This window comes from Phyllobates terribilis, unplaced genomic scaffold (assembly GCF_046119375.1).
Source record: "Phyllobates terribilis strain yellow unplaced genomic scaffold, ASM4611937v1 Scaffold_5__5_contigs__length_657084704, whole genome shotgun sequence".
NCBI classification, from domain to species: domain Eukaryota; kingdom Metazoa; phylum Chordata; class Amphibia; order Anura; family Dendrobatidae; genus Phyllobates; species Phyllobates terribilis.
Genome location: NW_027362765.1, coordinates 197769214 through 197789458, shown reverse-complemented (window position 1 = coordinate 197789458; position 20245 = coordinate 197769214). Strand labels below are relative to the sequence as shown.

General features: G+C 41.9%; 1 protein-coding gene across 3 annotated transcripts in view; it reads right to left on the bottom strand.

Moving 5' to 3' along the window:
- Positions 1 to 1962: 1962 nt before the first annotated feature.
- Positions 1963 to 20245, bottom strand: part of NDRG3 (NDRG family member 3) — a 59327-nt gene continuing 41044 nt past the window's right edge. For 2 of the 3 annotated variants that reach the window (XM_073683664.1, XM_073683663.1), the window contains exons 4-17: positions 19236 to 19341; positions 16900 to 17020; positions 16682 to 16744; positions 16399 to 16459; positions 15588 to 15674; positions 15239 to 15295; positions 14984 to 15087; positions 14566 to 14628; positions 13440 to 13495; positions 13245 to 13288; positions 10163 to 10198; positions 5859 to 5910; positions 5377 to 5415; positions 1963 to 4730 (exon numbers count right to left, since the gene is read on the bottom strand). In XM_073683664.1, the coding sequence (XP_073539765.1) occupies positions 4549 to 4730; positions 5377 to 5415; positions 5859 to 5910; positions 10163 to 10198; positions 13245 to 13288; positions 13440 to 13495; positions 14566 to 14628; positions 14984 to 15087; positions 15239 to 15295; positions 15588 to 15674; positions 16399 to 16459; positions 16682 to 16744; positions 16900 to 17020; positions 19236 to 19341 (1071 nt within the window). In that variant the 3' untranslated portion in view covers positions 1963 to 4548. The remainder of the gene's footprint in view (positions 4731 to 5376; positions 5416 to 5858; positions 5911 to 10162; positions 10199 to 13244; positions 13289 to 13439; positions 13496 to 14565; positions 14629 to 14983; positions 15088 to 15238; positions 15296 to 15587; positions 15675 to 16398; positions 16460 to 16681; positions 16745 to 16899; positions 17021 to 19235; positions 19342 to 20245) is intronic. The other variant, XM_073683665.1, reaches the window with a different exon arrangement.

The following is a 20245-nucleotide window of genomic DNA, read 5'->3' as shown; positions in this document are numbered from 1 at the left end:
GAGTCCATCTTAATTCTTCTGACTTACGGAATGACCCACTGAAGGTTCACCCGTCAAGGACAAGAAACCAACTGATGCGAGGGAGAGTTACCACCCTTTTATTCTGTAGGTTTCCTGTCCTTGAAGTGCAGATCCCCTCTCTGTGGTGCTGACATGGAGGAAAGAAAAAGGCACTGCAAAAAAAAACAAAATGGTGTTATTGGTGAATTAAACTAAAACTTTATTAAATCTGTACTTGGCACAAAGCACACATTAACTGCACCCAAAAAATGTGATGAAAATGCTTCCTCTCCCTCCCCCCAATGGTTTGCGCTTGAGTCATCATGAAGCAACATATCTGTGTTTCTTGGATCCCCATAGACTAATGGCAGAGTCTGATCAGCAAAGTGGATAGGAATAGGATATGATCTGAGTCTCACACTCAGATCTGTGATTTTAAAGGGAATCTGTCACTCCCTGACACTTCGGACCTCTAATATGGGCATACAGGCGATATACTTACCTGTATGCATCATATTAGAAGTCTGGTTGCTTTGAAATTGCTTTTTATTCAGATTTCTGATGCCTTGCGGAACGGGGGAAGGGAAGAAATCGCCACCTACTTTGTGAATTACAATGCCCCCCCTCTCTCCCCTGCATGTCACAGTGCTTTGTGACGTTCAGACTCGTTTTCCTAATCCCATGCATGCTCACATCACCTTTAACACAAGGGGCATTTTCTGCTCCCAGCTATGTTGTTTTTCAGCAGTGATCTTGTGCGAAGGTGTCGGGGATTCACTTTGTGAAGTACATTGTAATTCACAAAGCGGGGATTTATTTCCCCATCCCCTGGCCTGTAAGGCATCAGAAAATGGATTGAATAAAAAGCAAATTTCAAAGCAACCAGGCCTCTACTATGGGCCATACAGGTATGTATAGATTCATATTTCTATCATCTGTATGCCCATAGCAGAGGTCAGATAAGAGTCAGGGGGCGACAAATTCCCTTTAACATATGTGAGTGAATTTTACTACCCTGACTGCTGCCCAAGAAAAAAAAAAAAAGACAGCACTAGGATGTCACAAATGTATATTCTAACGATGAGTTGGGCTACAGTCACACCATTTCTATACACAACTCCACGAGAGATTTTATTTTCTGCCACGTACATCAATACTTAAAATACGAGCTACGGGAAAACCGCTAATCGCAGCAAAACTGTTCTACACTCTAATCTGCCTCCACAGTGAAGCTTGAAGTAACCATTGTGGAATCAGTCATTAGCCTTTTTTGGTGCTTGCCATTGACAGATGAAGCAAAACTGAAAATGCCTGTTGATTCATATGGTAGATATTATCTGCTGCTGTGTGCATCAGAGGAGCATTTTCAGTGTTGCTTCATTGACCTGTTAGCAGCAAGCAAACACAGCTCTGCTCTGATTTCACAATAGTTACTTCAAGCCCCATTGTGGCAGCAGAGACTGGTACAGAACAATTTCTTGCTGGTAACCAGCCAACAAGTCAATGATTTAATGACTTGATATGCATGACAAAAAAAAAAAAAAAAAAAAGTCTGCCAGTTGTATGCTAGGCCCATGGAGTGTATTTTAAGACTGGCATTGTACACACCAGTCTTAAATGAAAGTGTGTGGTGGAGTAAGACTAGGCCAATTCAATAAGAGAAGCATGCCACTTAATGAATTAAGTGCATCTAATCACTGGTGTGCGCCTTGCCAGAATTGTTAGATCAGAATACTTTTCTGCTTCATGATTGAACTTTTGATAAGTTTTTCAGGCATCAGCTGTTGACTCACACGAGTATTAACCAACTCTAACAAAGTCACACAACTTTTGCTCAAGTGTGCAAAACACTGAAGAATTGGGATCTGTCTGGTGTGGACATTGTGATTTTGTGAATAACCCTTTAAACTTCTATAGGGCACAACACATTGTTATTACCAATAATGAAAACTGCAGAGTCCGTTAGAATGACAATGCTTTTATTTAAACAGCAGAAAACTATTAGAACGGTTATACTCGAGTCTACATTCTTGTTCAACTACAGGAAAAATATATATAATATAGGCTTGCTAATAAGATAGAAAGTAGTAAATCCCTTTACTATTTATTGGTCTATTACTACTGCTGGCTAAAAAGGTGACTAGGCACAAAACAGTCATGTCCATCTGTAACCCACGAGGGGCGCTCGAGAGGTGCTAAGGAGGGGGCACAGCTCTAGGATTCAAAGAAAAACAGATATGACAACGAAGTCTACATTCTATAGTAGCGGACCTGGTAAGAGGTGTATGAGATCAGTAGCTGTGGCTTGCAGAAACCCAGTACTGGCAGCATTTCACTAATATTTTTGGTATTTGAACAAGTGACTCTTCATTTCCACTATATACATGTATACATCCCACTGGACCCCAAGACCAATTCAACCAATACAATATTCTGCTATATTTTCTTCATTGTACATTTAAGGCCAACCGATATCCACATATTGCCTTCTTAATCAGTGCAGTTTAAGGACCAGTCATGGTAGGACAGTAATTAACATATGTCTCGCACAGCAGCTCTACGCAAAGGGTGCAGTACAGAGACCCTGATCTCTTGTCTCACAGCCCTGAAATGGTTATTCATTAAAGAGCTGGTGCACACTGACAGAAAGCAGGAGGTCAGACTCCTCTTTACCCTTGGAGCTCCTGAGCTCTGATATAGGCCTATAGGTTTGTACCATGACGGATCCTTTATTTTATACCATCATTTCAGCTTTAAAGATGACCTTTCCTTTCTATTCATGCGTGTATGTTTGCTAATCACTTGTCTTTCCATTAAGGAATGTATAGGACTAACATAATAATGGTCTGTGGGATATATCAGATCAATCGGCACCTCCACTGATCTGCTGCGGCTGGATGTAAGCCATCAGCTGAAGTCTGTAGCAGAAACTACAGCAGTGTACAATGCTTTGTGGCTACTGATTACTACTGTTTATCATTCATTCAACTGAAGAGATCAACTACAGTATACAGTGGCTGCTACCAAATACACTACAGTGATGCACTCCATACATTGCCAAGATCTGGCCAGAGCAGTGATCAGCGGTGGTGCTGAACCGCATCGATCTCATGTTGAGGACACATGGCTCATTAGTATGTTAGTCATGGAAAACCCCTTTAAATACACTGAAGCATCTATTCTTGGAACTCTATTGGGCAATTTTTCTGTAATACCTCCTGCAAATACAGAATTTGTACAGCACCACACCCCATTGACATGGGAATTGGAAAGGGTGTCAGCACTGATTGAGAGGGATATTGACTAAACCACCAATTTCACACATTTCCAGGAGGCATTTGAGCAGATGCTCCTGAATTGAGGAATACAAGTTTTAACTGACATGTCCGTGGAGCTGCCAGGCCCTGTTCAAAAGGGGCATTTAAAAATTAGAATATAGGTTTAATTCCTCATTAAAACAAAACTAAAATACAAAACAAAATCAACCACTTGTTAAGGGGCTGAGTTGGTTACCAAAGCTCAAAAACAGGTCAGCACAAAGTGACCATTCAAACCAAGCACAAGTACTCTGTGTACCCTTGGTGTGGCCAAATGCGTTCAGAGAACCTTTTCATCTACTAGTTCTCCATCTAGCTCTGGCTCCTGTAAAGTTGGAGCTGCCATCTATAAAAGAAGGCGGCTGTAGACTGAACACCATCAGATCAGAGGGTGCAATAAACTTTTTGGCCACCGCAGGGAGCACTGTGCGCCTGTACTTTGTTTGAACAGTCTTTGTGCTGGCAGACCACCTTCAGGTGCTGAGCTACAATACCAGTCAAACTTTGGACCAGAGTGGTGTGGGATCTGGCAGGGGAGCAGACAAGTTAGCGGAAAGGATCCATATCCGCCTTCGGCATTCTAATAGGACATCCGTAAATTTTTGATTAACGGACTGGAGTGACAAAAGGCAAAAACTAAGAACGAAAAGCAGCTATGACAATTGGAGAAAGGGTAAACACCAAGAGATTTGCTAACCGTTCCTTTCCTGTTCTACATTTGAGAAGTTAAAATCACAAGAAGATCCCTTTGTCTCTGGTAAAGGCTCAGTTTAGCTTATACGAGATATCGGCAGTGTGTTCCTAAACCATATAGCTGTATGAAGAAAGTTCTACATCAAGTGCAATAACGTTCATTACACCACAGGAAATCTAGAGAGAACACCACCATACGTTTTTCTCCTCCAAGGAACAAATAAAAATTCTCGCGTTAACACTGGGTGTAAAGACTGGGGAAAAAAAAAGAAAAAGTGAATCTATGTCAGCTATAAACACGTGAGGTTCAGTGCGTGTCACAGAACAGTCCAACCACAAGAAAACTCCAGGAATGATACAAAGGAAAGGATTACTGCAGTTAGAAAGGAAATCTATCAAATACTCATCTGAGAAGGATACAGAATAGTTCATGCACATTATACAGGTCGTGGTTTCATGGGAAGAAATGGGAAGGACATTTCCAGGGTCACTCAGGTTGCAGGTGTGCACGGGTCCATAGACAGGCGGAGGACACCATCTAGCAAGACAGCTCTATTGTCTGCGGAGCCTCCTCGATGTCCTGTGTTGTTGCAGAGCCTGGCGTGGCGTCTACTGTGGCATTGCTGGTCTGGGAGCGGCTTCGGGGCACCTCAGTTGAGCCACTGCTTGAGGCAGACTGGGTACGAGCACGTGCGAGCCTGGTCATACTGCATGCTGCCACTGGAAAGAACCGGAAGAGACATTAATACAAGCAACACTTGTATGGAGCAATAAACAAGACTGCCTGGATGTTGAGAGTTACCGTGCATTCAATGCTACCGTTTACAGTCAGCCGCCACGGTAAAGGGATCCCAATTTTTGTATAAACTGACATTATGTGCCCAACCTCCTCCAGTGTCAGATCCCGGGGCAGTGGCTGCAGCCAGCGTTACACTGGAACCTCAATCTGCTGTGAAGGGGGTCACATCCTGAACACATACGGGTTTGTATAGGCTTTGTGTATAGAAGTAGTTTTTGTTTTGTTTTTTACAGCACCACACCTGTTAATGGGTTGTACTTTGTATGGTTCGTTCAGCTCCACTGAGGCGACTAGAGCATAACTGCAATACCACATACTGCCTGTGGACAGGTGTGGCGCTGTTTTTTCGATCTTTAACCACCATTGGATTATACAAAATTAGGGAAAAGCCTTTAGCCTTAGACTCAGACATGCATCGTGCAGAGTCACTGAACACAAACATGCCGACAAGCCACACTATGGTGCAATTACATTACACAACACGTCTACATCCACCAGCAAAGCACAAGTCACAATCTACCAACAACCCAAGACGTACTCAACACCTTCTGGCGGCACTACAGATACCTGATTCACTGCTCAAGTGACTGAGCTGAACGTATGGAACTGCAGGGACATACAACAGGAGAAAAGGGCACACAGCAAACCGTTAGGAGCACAAGAAATGGACTTCATCCACGCTATGTAGTCAGACATTAGAGGCAATTTTACAATACAACTTGTATCAATTCCACAGTATTGAAAGTCTGCTAAATCCAGCAAGTGGCTCGAATCAAATGTCGCTAATCAGAAGGTCTAATAGACATTTCTCTTAGGGCTCATTTAGATGAGTGCATTTCCCATCAGTGTGACAATCACATGGACCAATTGTAGCAAGTGACCTTTTTTTCTGAACAGAAAATAAAAAAAAAAAAATGTATGCATCAACTAAACTTCCATAGATGACCACCAGGGGGTGCTGTGTCCATAATACCAAAAGGAAATTACAATACTCCTGCAATTGTGCAGTTTCTTAGTGGAAACTAGAAATATAACAAGATGTTACTTACTGTATCCCATTCCTTGTATAAAATATTTCATGGCCTCTGCCAGTTTTCCAGGCTAAAGAAAATAAATACAGTTAGTCTCCTCCTCAGATATACTGTTATAGTAAACCAATTGAGGAAAGAGACATGAAGTGATGCAAATGTCCCTGAAATAAAGATACCAATACATTTTAGGAATAGGCTTATTAATTGGTTTAAACTAGCAGTCTGGTCTCCAATAAAAACTACGCCCCTACAGAAATACAATGGCAGAAGTGCCTAATCCATACGACTGACCCAATCTCATGGCCGCTGGGAGTTTAAAGCTAGCCTTGTGCTCACGGCTCTCCACTGGTATGTATGTATGCATGCCTGTATGTATGCATGTGCTCTGCACTATATACTTTTGATGAGCAGACAAGGACCAAATACAAGGAGCGCGCTGATTGATGTGGAGTGCTGTAATTCCCTTCATTAGCAAAGTGAACCAGCAGTAAAAAGTATCCGAAAAAGTAAACTACCCCCTACACAACAGTGCACACATTCAGGTTCAATCCACTAGGAAAATGGTTTCTCTACAGTAGAGCATAAGGAATGAATATTGGTGTGCGCACTGATGTGGAGGCCATCATTTTACTTTGAGCAGAGTTGTGGCTCCACATGGCATGTGTAATCTAGGAACATTGTTTGTAAAAAATTTTAAGGCTGCATTTATACACCCCAGAAAATCAGTCAGTGTATACAGACTGCCCATCACTTGACAGACTAGCAAACTTCAGATGGTTATTTTCAATCATGTTTAAAAAATGAAAATCCGATCAACAGCACGCTATCCGGTGTAAAAGTATGTGTACTGCTGAGAACAACGATTGCTACATGCACAAAACAATTGCATTAATGATCGTTCTGTGCACATGGAAGTGTGGTCGGCATGAACAAATAGGCAATTGAAAAATAAAAATCTTGCATACAATTCCTTAGCAGTTGTTTAACCCCTTTACAGGCCATGACGTATTAATACGCGTCTGTGCCCTGGGCTTTAAGAGCCCGAGCCATATTAGTAAGTCATCGCGATCGCGTGCGCGCACACAGGCTGTGCGGGTGCGATTGCCGCCGGGTGTCAGCTGTGACAATGTGCAGGGAGTAGTCCCGCACTGCTCCTGGCACATTAATCCCCGCAATGCTGCGATAGAAGTCGATCGCAGCATTGCGGTGGCAAGGGGAGGTGATCGGTATACCGACCTCCTCTTCCGGCCTCCAGCGCCGTCTGCCGCGGCTTCCCAGGTGTTGCCATGACGACCTGATGTAGTCATTTCAACATCCGGGTCACCAGGCAGCAGGAACATTGTTTGGTCATGCGCAGTGCACGACCATACAATGTTCTCACTGTGCAGCGCTGACTGCCTGCATAGCACAGGGATGGTGCTCCATCCCTATGCTATACAGGCGATCAGAATAAAAAAAGTTAAAGTCCCAGAGTGGGACAAAGTAAAAAAGTGTAAAAACAGAGTGTGGAAAAAAAAAAAAAAATTGTAAAAATATTTAAAAAAAAATAAATAATCCACCGAAAATAAAAATATAATGTACCCATCAATAAATATTAGTATGAAAAAAAAGCAAAAAAACCAATAAAAGTACACATTTGGTATTGCCGCGTCCAGAACAACCTGACCTATAAAACTGTCCCACTAGTTAACCCCTTCAGTGAACACTGTAAAAAGAAATAAATAAAAAACGAAGCAAAAAACAATGCTTTATCACCGTACCGCCAAACAAAAAATAAAATAACACGCGATCAAAAAGACGAATATAAATAAAAATGGTACCGCTGAAAAAGTCATCTTGTCCCGCAAAAAACAAGCTGCCATACAGCTCCATCAGCCGAAAAATCAAAAAGATATAGCTCTCAGAATAAAGCGATGCAAAAAAAATATTTTTTTCTATAAAATAGCTTTGTGTAAAAGTGCCAAAACATAGAAAAACAATATAAATGTGGTACCGCTGTAAACATACTGACCCAAAGAATAAAGCTCCCTCATCAATTTTACCATATTTGGAACAGAATAAAAAAAATAAAAAAAAATTCCTGATTTGGTGGCTTTTGTTTATACTGCCTCCCAAAAATCGGAATAGAAAGCGATCAAAAAATGTCACGTGCCTGAAAATGGCACCAATAAAAACGTCAACTCATCCCGCAAAACAAGCCATCACATGACTATCTGCCAAAATATGGAAAAATTATAGCTCTCAAAATATGGCGATGCAAACACTAGATTTTACAAAAAATGCGTCTTTTAGTGTGTGACAGCTGTCAGTCATAAAAACCCCATATGATTCTGGTATCGCTGTGATCGCACCGACCCGAAGAATAAAGTAGTCTAATCACTTATACCGCACGAGGAACGGCGTAAAAAATAAACTCTCCGGTTAGGGTTGTGCTACGGTTAGGGTTGTGCTACGGTTAGGGTTGTGCTACGGTTAGGGTTGGGGTTAGGGTTCTGATGGGGTTGGGATTTTTTTCAAAAGTAAGAAAAAAAGATGACGATATAGCGACTAGGGTTGAGCGCAAGTGCTCGCTACTTGAGTTTGCATCGGGTGCTCTGGTATGCATTGAGTATCGTGGGTATTTGAGTGACATGCTCAAGTCTCCGCCCCATATGCTTCACGGTCAAAAAAACTTTGCGGGGATTGCCTGCCATGCACGAGCGATCCCCGCATGTTTTTTTTTGGGTGTCTAATAACCGTGAAACATGCAGGGCCGGGACTCGAGCATGTCACTCGAGAGTGTCACTCGAGCACCCGCGATACTTGATGCATACCCGAGTACCCGATGCAAACTCAAGTACCGAGCACTTGCGCTCGAGACTAATGACAAATTATTCAATATGATGACCTAATGTTATCAAATTCTGTGTCGAACCTCTGGGTTCAAAATGTTCACTATACACCTTGATAAAATCCTTGAGTGGTCTAGTTTCCAAAATGGGGTCACTTGTGGGTGTTTCCACTGTTTAGGCACACAGGGGCCCTCCAAACGCGACATGGTGTCCGCTAACAAATTGAATGGAAAAATCGGTTCAAATTGTTAGCGGACACCATGTAGCGTTTGGAGAGCCCCTGTGCCTAAACATTGGAGCTCCCCCACAAGTGACCCCATTTTGGAAACTAGACCCCCAAAGGCACCTATCTAGATGCATAGTGAGCACTTGGAACCCCCAGGTGCTTCACAAATTAATCCGTAAAAATAAAAGTGTTTTTTTTCAACTTTTTCATTTTTACGAATCAATTTGTGAAGCACCTGGGGGTTCAAAATGCTCACCACCCATCTACATAAGTTCCCAGGGGGGTCTAGTTTTCAAAATGGGGTCACTTGTGGGGGGGGGGGGGTTCCACTGTTTAGGCACATCAGGGGCTCTCCAAACACAACATGGCGTCCACTAATTATTCAAGCAAATTTTACGATCAAAAATTCAAATGGTGCTCCTTCCCTTCCGAGCGCCCAAACAGTGGTTTTTCCCCACATATGGGGTATCTGTGTGCCCAGGGGAAATTGCACAACAAATTTTGGGGTCCATTTTTTCCTGTTACCCCTGCGAAAATAAAAAAAAATTTGGTCTAAAGTAACATTTTTGTGAAAAAAGTTAAATGTTCATTTTTTTCTTCCACATTCCAAAAATTCCTGTGAAGCACCTGAAGGGTTAATAAAGTTCTTGAATGTGGTTTTGAGCACCTTGAGGGGGTGCAGTTTTTAGAATGGTGTCACTTGGGTATTTTCTGTCATAAAGACCTCTCAAAGTGGCTTCAAATGTGATGTGGTCCCTAAAAAAATGGTTTTGTAAATTTTGTGGAAAAATGAGAAATCGCTGGTCAACTTTTAACCCTTATAGCTCCATAACAAAAAAAAAAAATGTTCCAAAATTGTGCTGATGTAAAGTAGACATGTGGGAAATGTTATTTATTAACTCTTGTGTGAGTGACATATCTCTCCGATTTAAGGGCATAAAAATTCAAAGTTTGAAAATTGCTAAATTTTTGCCAAATTTCTGTTTTTTTCACAAATAAACGCAAGTGATATCGTAGAAATTTTCTCACTATCATGAAGTACAATATGTCACAAAAAACAATCTCAGAATCAGGGGGATCCGCTGAAGCATTCCAGAGTAATTACCTCATAAAGTGACAGTGGTCAGAATTGTAAAAATTGGCCTGGTCATTAATGTGCAAACCACCTTGGGTTGTAAAGGGGTTAATGGCTGCAGGTTAGAGTGTAAACTCACCTACAGTCAAACACAAGTATGATATAAATTGATAAGACAACCACCACCAACCTGCACGGCTTGTGGTAATCCTCCGCAATCTGACATCTAAAAGTAAGAAGGAATTAAGAACATTTTAGGAAGTGACAACAGCAATGCCAATTTGTTCAGAGCTGTAGGATGAATGAAATCTGTTTGGGAATTTACACTGGTCAGGTTATTCTTATGACAGGCTATGTATGATTAATGGAGGGGGCATCCCAGAGACCCCACAAACAGTACAAAATACTTGTACTACAATACCCAACAGCTATGCTCAGTGGGGGCTGTGTTCAGATGCAGTGAGGGGGTGCAGAGGATCAGATTCACTGATCACACATTCATGGTCCATCTTCGGCTACAGCCAACACGAAGAACTCATTGCATCCAGCAATTGTTAATGAGGCTGCGTTTGTACCCGTAACCCATTTGATTTTTTTCTTTTTTCTCCATATGAGACGTAGCCCCCCCATAAACTTTGATGTCAGCAGTGTGCTGCTTGCAACATGAATACGACAGTCTGTAATTTCCCATTATACAGAGCCATTTATATTGCTCTAGATGCTAAAATGTTTTAGGGCTACTCATTTTCTGGCTCATGAGCTGCTGCTCTCCTGAAGGTGCAGGCTTTCAGGCATATTTGTCAGCAGTTTGGACTGGCATGGAATTGCAGCTGTAATACAAACCAGAATACAGGTCTGCTATTCAGTGGTGTGAATAAGCCTCAATTATTGTGGCGAGGTTAGCAAACCCTGGCCTTTCACTTCAGCTGGCTATACAGTACAGACCAAAAGTTTGGACACATCTTCTCATTTAAAGATTTTTCTGTATTTTCAGGACTATGAAAATTGTACATTCACACTGAAGGCATCAAAACTATGAATTAACACATGTGGAATTATATACTTAACAAAAAAGTGTGAAACAACTGAAAATATGTCTTATATTCTAGGTTCTTCAAAGTAGCCACCTTTTGCTTTGATGACTGCTTTGCACACTCTTGGCATTCTCTTGATGAGCTTCAAGAGGTAGTCACCAGAAATGGTCTTCCAACAATCTTGAAGGAGGTCCCAGAGATGGTTAGCACTTGTTGGCCCTTTTGCCTTCACTCTGCGGTCCAGCTCACCCCAAACCATCTTGTTTGGGTTCAGGCCTGGTGACTGGTGGCCAGGTCATCTGGCGTAGCACCCCATCACTCTCCTTCTTGGTCAAATAGCCCTTACACAGCCTGGAGGTGTGTTTGGGGTCATTGTCCTGTTGAAAAATAGATGGTCCAACTAAACGCAAGCCAGATGGAATAGCATGCCGCTGCAAGATGCTGTGGTAGCCATGCTGGTTCAGTATGTCTTCAATTTTGAATAAATACCCAACAGTGTCACCAGCAAAGCACCCCACACAATCATACCTCCTCCTCCATGCTTCACGGTGGGAACCAGGCATGTAGAGTCCATCCGTTCACCTTTTCTGCGTCGCACAAAGACACGGTGGTTAGATCCAAAGATCTCAAATTTGGACTCATCAGACCAAAGCACAGATATCCACTGGTCTAATGTCCATTCCTTGTGTTCTTTAGTCCAAACTAGTCTCTGCTTGTTGCCTGTCCTTGGCAGTGGTTTCCTAGCAGCTATTTTACCATGAAGGCCTGCTGCACAAAGTCTCCTCTTAACAGTGGTTGTAGAGAGGTGTCTGCTGCTAGAACTCTGTGTGGCATTGACCTGGTCTCTAATCTGAGCTGCTGTTAACCTGCGATTTCTGAGGCTGGTAACTCGGATAACCTTATCCTCAGAAGCAGAGGTGACTCTTTGTCTTCCTTTCCTGGGGCGGTCCTCATGTGAGCCAGTTTCTTTGTAGCGCTTGATGGTTTTTGCAACTGCACTTGGGGACACTTTCAAAGTTTGCCCAATTTTTCGGACTAACTGACCTTAATTTCTTAAAGTAATGATGGCCACTCATTTTTCTTTACTTAGAATTTGTATTATGGCAAGAAAAAAGAAGCTAACAGTCTATTCAGTAGGACTATCAGCTGTGTATCCACCAGACTTCTGCACAACACAACTGATGGTCCCAACCCCATTTATAAGGCAAGAAATCCCACTTATTAAACCTGACAGGGCACACCTGTGAAGTGAAAAGCATTTCCGGTGACTACCTCTTGAAGCTCATCAAGAGAATACCAAGAATGTGCAAAGCAGTCATCAAAGCAAAAGGTGGCTACTTTGAAGAACCTAGAATATAAGACATATTTTCAGTTGTTTCACACTTTTTTGTTAAGTATATAATTCCACATGTGTTAATTCATAGTTTTGATGCCTTCAGTGTAAATGTACAATTTTCATAGTCCTGAAAATACAGAAAAATCTTTAAGTCAGAAGGTGTGTCCAAACTTTTGGTCTGTACTGTACATCAAAGCCTAGCTCAAATTTATACAGTGCTCTGATTAGCACTTGCATTGGATTTTTCAACCAAATCCATGAAAAATGGCATTCCCATAGAGTGATTCAGGATAACAAGACAGGCAGTCACCTTGGCCTCAGTTCTGGCAGTGTCTTAGGCAGATAATGGTGCGGTACACTACACTTGTGTCTGGCCTCCATTCTGACAGTGTTTAATCTTTAAGCAAAGTGACACTGCCAACCCATTAGGCGGACATCGATAAGTGAGCTCAGTGTAGAGTACTGTATGAAGGAGAGCCTAGCTTCACTTTTATTAGCCAATATTAAAAGCCATACAGATTCCTACATCTGTGATTAAGTTATGTAGCCAGAATGTGGCAAACCGTTACAAGTGATGCCCTGTATGGATCTTATATGGCAGGAGACAGAAGGGGTACTTGGCACGCTACACAGGCCACCACCAAGTGTGGAAGCATGCAACTTCTGTTTAATTTGGCATGAATGTTTTCACATCACGATAACTGAATGAAATGCCTTAATTTGACTGGCACTTCTACTATCCAACTGACCCCATAATTATAATAAGTGGCTTCTCAATATAAAGCTGAGGCAGCCACGTGGTGAAACGTGGGACAGTGTCAGGCTGCACCTTTAGTCACAGTAGACTGCCGCTCTGGTACAATACGTTAGCTTTCTAAAGCTTGTGACCAGTAGTAACTCACCTTTAGTAGGGTTGTCCTTGTTGGATCTAATCTGGAGTTGCATTCTACCTACAAAAGAAAAAAAATAATTTCAAGTTTTATAAATACAATTTTTCTACACCGTTTGCTGATAATTGTGATTTAAGAAAGGACTACAATTTCTGATTTTTAGCAGATCCCACAGACTGCCAGCCAATATCCATGTAAAACTAATACTTGCCACAACATCGACTGCAGGAGAGTTATCGCCAACCACCAGCAACACAGGACACCTAGAAAAAAAACAGGATACTTCATGGCATGGAGGCTTTGGGACAGATATGCAGAATCCGTGGAGTAGTATGTATGAATTCCCTACTACAATACAGATGCACTCCATCTGTGGTCGTACGGTACCTCCATGAAGCAATACTCCAGAGCATAAATGTCAAACTCAGGCCCGCCGGCCAAATCTGGCCTGCAGTGTAATTCTATTTGGCTTGTGAAAAACCACCACATGTCTACTAGAGCTGTCCCACCAATAGACAGCGCATGCACCAAATCCCATGTCTGGCATGCTCCCTGGTTACTGCCCTCTATCTCCTCCACACTCTGGGCACAGGTAAGCTATTAAGCCGATGTGCTCCTGCCATGATTTTTTTTTATGGCTCTATTTAGTTATGTATTCTTAAACTTTGTTTTTGTACAGAGTTCTTACTTTTTGTTCACTCCCTACAATCCTGACTGAATTTTATTTTAGTGCGGTTTATGCATGTACTTCTGATGTTCTGCACCTCCATCTCACCCTTTCCATTCCCCTGTATATTGCCATCTACCATCCCCACAATCCTAATGTCAGCAGTATTGGGGTTCACTATTCTCCCCTTTTTTTCTGTTGTAATTGTTATAAATATCCAGGTTAGCCTGCGACTGTCCTGAGTTTTTAATTTTGGCCTACTGTGTATTTGAGTAAAACATACCTGCTCCAGAGGAAGAATAACTCATAAGGCATGATGTTATTGAGGACAAAACTCATGTATGCCTCAGACAGATACATACTTTTTTCTGAACGATTGGCACGATATTGTAATGTAAAGACATGGCTGTAATACTGATTAAATGGATACTTTGAAGAAATCAGCTTTGTTCTCTTAACACCATTATACATAGCCTCCTCTGTTTGAAACCTTAGCAGCAGAGGGCCGAGAAAACCCGTCTACAGTCCGGCCCCTGAGCACCAAAATCTAACTAGCAGAAAACTTCATATGGTGATAAAACAATGCAGATTTCTTCAAAGGCATCAATTTAGTTTTACAGTAATATCTTTATAAAATTGTGTGGACAAGCTCTTTAACCCACTTACCTGAGCGTGCCTACAGAAGAGTCGCATGGAAAAGCTGGTCTTTCGATTTCCAGATCTTTGCGGCTAGTACAGGAATAAAAGATGTGATGGGTAATTCAAGTTCTGACTGTGCACAAATCCATACTAGAGGTACAGAAGGACATACACAACGATACTCGATGGTCACAGCTTCCTAGAACCCCAAAGCCTATGTCCCTGGGCTCATGGTGTATCCTCACAGGGGAGCCTACCCGTACGGGATACTTGTACTGCCCAGCACTATGCATGATCACACCGAGTGTAACCCATTTAGGGTTGGGGTATTATCACAGGTACACTTCTGATCTTACAATTTGTGAATACACCTAGATTATTTTTTTTCATAATGCTGATGAACCTTTAAAATAACCCATATTTTGATTGCTTATCAGCGAGTTACCCGTTATAGGAATTAACAAAGAGTTGAAGGTTTTCTTGATTTATATCCTGGGCGATATGTAATCTGTAGGTCTGAACCAGGTCCAGATTTGACTCCAGTTCTTCCTGTGTAAACAAAACTAGAACTTACAAAAAAGGAAAAGAAATGGATATCTAAAGCAATGTTTATCCATGTGTACCAATAGGTCAGTTACTGAAACCAATACATCTGTCAGAGCCTTGTAAAGCTGGAGGATGCAGACTGAGCACTACTTACATCGCCAAAGAGGTGAGCCAGCACAATGTCCACTATGTTCGATGTCCAGCCAGAGAACTAGAAGATAAGAATTCATGTCAGTGTCACCATGTCCAGCATACCTGACTAGAGAGAACATTGCTCGGCAGAAATATAGTAAATGAGCAAATACAAGTTCATTCCAACCCATCAGTGGACACCTCCTCTGCACCGCCCTCATAATGGGGTCTGTATTTATACGTTATGACATAACATACATAGGAAGGTCTGCCATCTTCACAAATAGTTGGTGTAAAGCACAGGAGGCTTGTTAACATACCACTAGACATGTATACAGCATTCACAGGGTATGCATGTGATGGTCTCTTACCTTGGAAGCTGCCCAATCAATCCAGCCTTTTGCACAGGGGTCAATGTTTATTAAAACAAGGCCTTCCACCAAGTTCGGGTGATCGAGCTGTAGAGAGTGTAAAGATAGTTTATGTCCTAGAGAGATCTCATCCCAGGGGCGAACATATTATTGGTGCAATAAAATAAAACACATACCCATCCCCCGTGCCGTGCCAGCGGTGTTGGCACTCACGTTCCTGAGGTTCTTGAGCAATTGTTATAACACGCAAGCCCTGCGCCCAATCAGCACTTGTGTCACTGTTCCTGCCTTCAGACATCTTGAACATTACCAGGAAGCCAGGGCTGCGGATGTTCAGACTTCCTCTAGATATTAGATTTGTCCAAAAGCGGGGATAGTGATGCCAGCATTCATTGGGCACAGGGCTCATTGTCATAACACAATAGTGCTGGGAACATGAGTGCCGACACGGCTGGAACGGCACAGGAAGTGTTTATTTTATCAGTGCCAAACCTTCAGCTCGAGAAGGGGGTTGTCCTAATAGTGGACAACTCCTTTAAGGTGCAATTTCATTCTGCCTTCTATGACCAGTGTGCCCATATAGATTGATAAACTTCCCCTTTAACTGTGCTGCTCTTGTACAAAGTGATCTTTTGTTGATAAATCATAGGAATAAGAAGATCAAATTGATGAAGACAGATCTCAGACCATTGATTGCCACAATTAAGGGCTCTGGAGAAAGCCTTTACAAATTTTAGTCCTGTCCAGAGATTCCTATATACAATTTTAGCTTTACTTTCAAGCTATGGTGGGAGCGCTGTAGTGTACGCACAGTAAACTTTGACAAGACATAGGCACCAGCTCCAACGCCGATTCCGATGATTGTTGTCAGGCTGGAAAAAATAAAAGAAAAAAAAGTAGACGCTAATATTTATATTAAGTGAAGTTTATTATAAACCCCTTTGTGCCACAGAAAACTCAAAGCTATAGTTATTTGACATACTCCGCATATTTATAAGAAATTATTGCAGCAAAAAAGGAATTTAAATAAGTTTCCTATTCTTCCCACTTACAAATGGTTATTATTCCCGCTGGAAATGTAATAAGTTATTTACTTTAGGTGGGTAAGGACGGCAGATAACATCTCAGCCAGCTCATCCAATGTCGGGTACTGATACCTGAAAGAGGCAAATACTCTATGAAAAGGCACAAACTTGGTCTTCTCACCGCTTGTATTCAAGACCAAAGCTGAGGACCCCACTCTGCATGGCAGATACTTTGGGGTACATCTACAGATGGTTAAAGCAAGTTAAAAACTAATGACTGAACTTACCCAGTGGGGAACGGGGGTGCTCCCACCTGCTGACCTGGAGCATCCACATGGCAAACGGCAAAATACTGGGTGATTTCATGCATGTCTTCATAGTTAAAGAATGTGCTGAAGCAGGATTTATCTAGAACACAATGACTATCAGCTGAAGAGAACTGCAGCTCACAAGGCACAGACCGCAAGTGAAAAAATCCAGCAGGTTAGAGATACTGGACTCGAGCGTTATTGATATGACTGTACATGTACAATAAGATGCGTAGGCAGGCCCAATTATATCAGCCATACCCTATACTGCCCGTAGGTTTCCTCCTCTCCATGAAATAGTCTGATGCATTGTGTTGAGGAGGCATGCTCAGTATATAGCCAAAAGAAAGCATTTGGCAGTTCTCATCCCAGGAGAGCGCTCTAAAAATCTGATCCTTGTTCTGGCTGGATGTGACACAACACAGTGATATGTTCAGTAGTGTTAGGATGAAACATGACCGCTCTGCCCAACGCACCACTATATACTGGCATCTTCTACGTAATGTACAAACCAGATTTCAGATTTTAAGACTGACACACACACACACACACACACACACACACACACACACACACACACACACACACACCACAAGTCCTATTCTTCCAGTGACCTGTGAAGTAGCAAGTTCATGGCCTATTCTTCAGTATCACCACGCATGCAGCATGAACATAAGCCTTCTGCTGCGTTTTAGTATATTTTTAATAAAGCAACTAGACCTCAAGCACTTTGCTTCTATTTTGCAGACAGACACTTTAAAGGGGGTTGCCACATTATCTTTATTTCATCAGATGTGTTCGGGGGATTATTTGTGTACACTTGATCCTTCAGCTTGTTAGAAGTGCTGGTCAGTGTGAGGAAAGCAGCACTGTCTGAACAGGCTGCTGGTGGAGGAGCAGTGACCAGACCTGTAATACCTATATAATATGAAGTGTCCCCAACACATCGGATAAGAGACGACGTGGCCGGCAATACAAAGTGCAGCTCACTGGCTATAGAAGCCAAACGGTGCAAAGTTTTTACAGAAACTCAACTGCAAAAGTGATTGTTAGCCTGAATTGCATGCATTTAAGCCCATCCATAATATGCCAAGAGCATAAATCTTAAACCCTCAATGACTGGGAATTTTCTTCATTTTTTCTTTAACTTGAATTTTTTACCCCTTCTCTTAAGATTCCTAACTTTGTATATTTGTTGACACTCACTGCTCCATGAAGTGTACTGAACAAATACATACAATGCCCCCATTGTATCTTGGGTTTTGCCTCGACAACCTTCATTTGGTTAAAAAGGACCTGGCAACATGATTCTTCAGATTATGAGTATGGCGATACCAAACAAAGCTGTTACATTTCAGTGATTGAGCCCTGGAACTATTTTTTCTCCAATGAAGGTTTTTTTTGTTTTTCCACTCAACCATACTTATTTATACAATTTTGGTGTACATATGAGGATTTGATTTATTACATTTTTTGTGGGCAATTCAGAGACTCAAAAACCTCAGTTGTGTTTTATTTTCACAGTTTAATGCTATAAAATTATTTTTAATTATACGTTATAGGACCTGTGGATGTGGTGCTACCAAGTTTATTTTTAAATGATAATACAAATTAGAGGGACTTAAAATTTGATTGCTTGTAATATAAACTACAATACCACAGTATATATTGAAAAGGACCATAAAGTCAACCCACAGGCCTGTAGGGGCCTTTAGCAGGCTTCTGGCTGCCATATCAACCCATTAGTTTCCCACAATTGCATGCTCAGGGGATGGGGCCCTGGTCCCCTTTACCAACAACAAGAGAATAGAGCCCCCCTGCATGATAACATTATGGTCGCTTAGTCTGTACACCCCCTCTTCGAGCCTGTATACAGTGTATAGCAGGGCTGTGGAGTCGGAGTCGTGGTCCATTTTGGTGGAGTTGGAATTGGAGTCTGTATAAAATAAACCAACTCCTAAAATATATAATAAATTGGGTACAGTAGTTCCAGGCAGTTTGTGGGGAATATTTTTTCATAAGAATTTGGGAAAGTTATGAAATGTCCTATTCCTGATCTAAGGGTCTAGACTTTTAGCTGAGATGAATCTGTGCTACAGTAAATTTATCACTTAAACATGAGCCATGTATGAGGGAGTCGGTGTAGTGGAGTCGGAGTCGTGGAAATTGAGGAGTCGGAGGTTTGGCTTACCGACTCCACAGCCCTGGTGTATAGCACACTGCTCTGTGGTCGTGTCACATAAGGACACAGATGACACACTGCATAATCTGACATCTTATATAAGTAAATTGATAATAAAAGTAGAGATACTCACGGTTCAGGCCGATGTCATGGTAGGTAAGAATCACTGGTTTCTTGGATCTTGGGTTGCCCCTCATAGTGACATGTAACACACCGTAAGCCGTCTCAATGTCATGTTCCTACATAAAACCAAGAAAATGTATGGCCAACACAGGCAACATGTGCACTGCATGCAGAGAACAAGGGGTTAATGACAAAAATGACCAGGGCTGTAATGACACCTATTCCTCGATGTATCCAAATCTAAAACATTACCAGTCACATGACATGGGATAACCCGCAGATACAGCCAGTGTCTACATGGAGTATTCAATATAGGAAATCTTCCTCATCACAATTAGAGATCTCTAATCCTGAACTTACCGACTGAACCAGGGAAAAATCTATGCGGTCTACATCCAAGTACGCCATAGGTAAAGCAGATGAGCGACAGGAACAACAAGATGTCCAGAAACACATCAGCAATGTATGAGCAGAGTGGATTAGTTGCTGACTAAGTGGATTACAACTTGTAATAAGGATGATGGGTGACTGAAGACAAACATGCGGTATTATCCATAGCTCATGGCGTAGACCCTGTGTAAGCATGGGTGCGGTAAGAACTGTCATTTGGCCTCCTGTAGGTTTCAGTCTCTAGAACGCAGGTCTTTTCTGTGCATCTCCAGCACACCAGACTGATGCCATCTCTACTGTCCTCTATGTCATTTAGGTCTACGTATAGGGCATCTGGCACAGAATACACATCTGCCAGACAATACCTGTCGTCCACAAGATTACATACTATCTATTCATCCTAATTATCAGATGTTCTACAGAAAGTCTCAGCTTTAGGTGTTTGAGATTTCACGTGTGGACTAAATGGACTAGAAAAACCCTCTAAATCTGAGTCATGGGCCCCTGATTCATCATTCTTTCAGTATTTTTTTTTTTTGAGTAGAGTTTGATGTGTTTTTACACAGTATTTGCTCTAATTTCTTACAGCTTTTGCAAGATTTCTAATCCTTTATTCAATCCTCATCATGT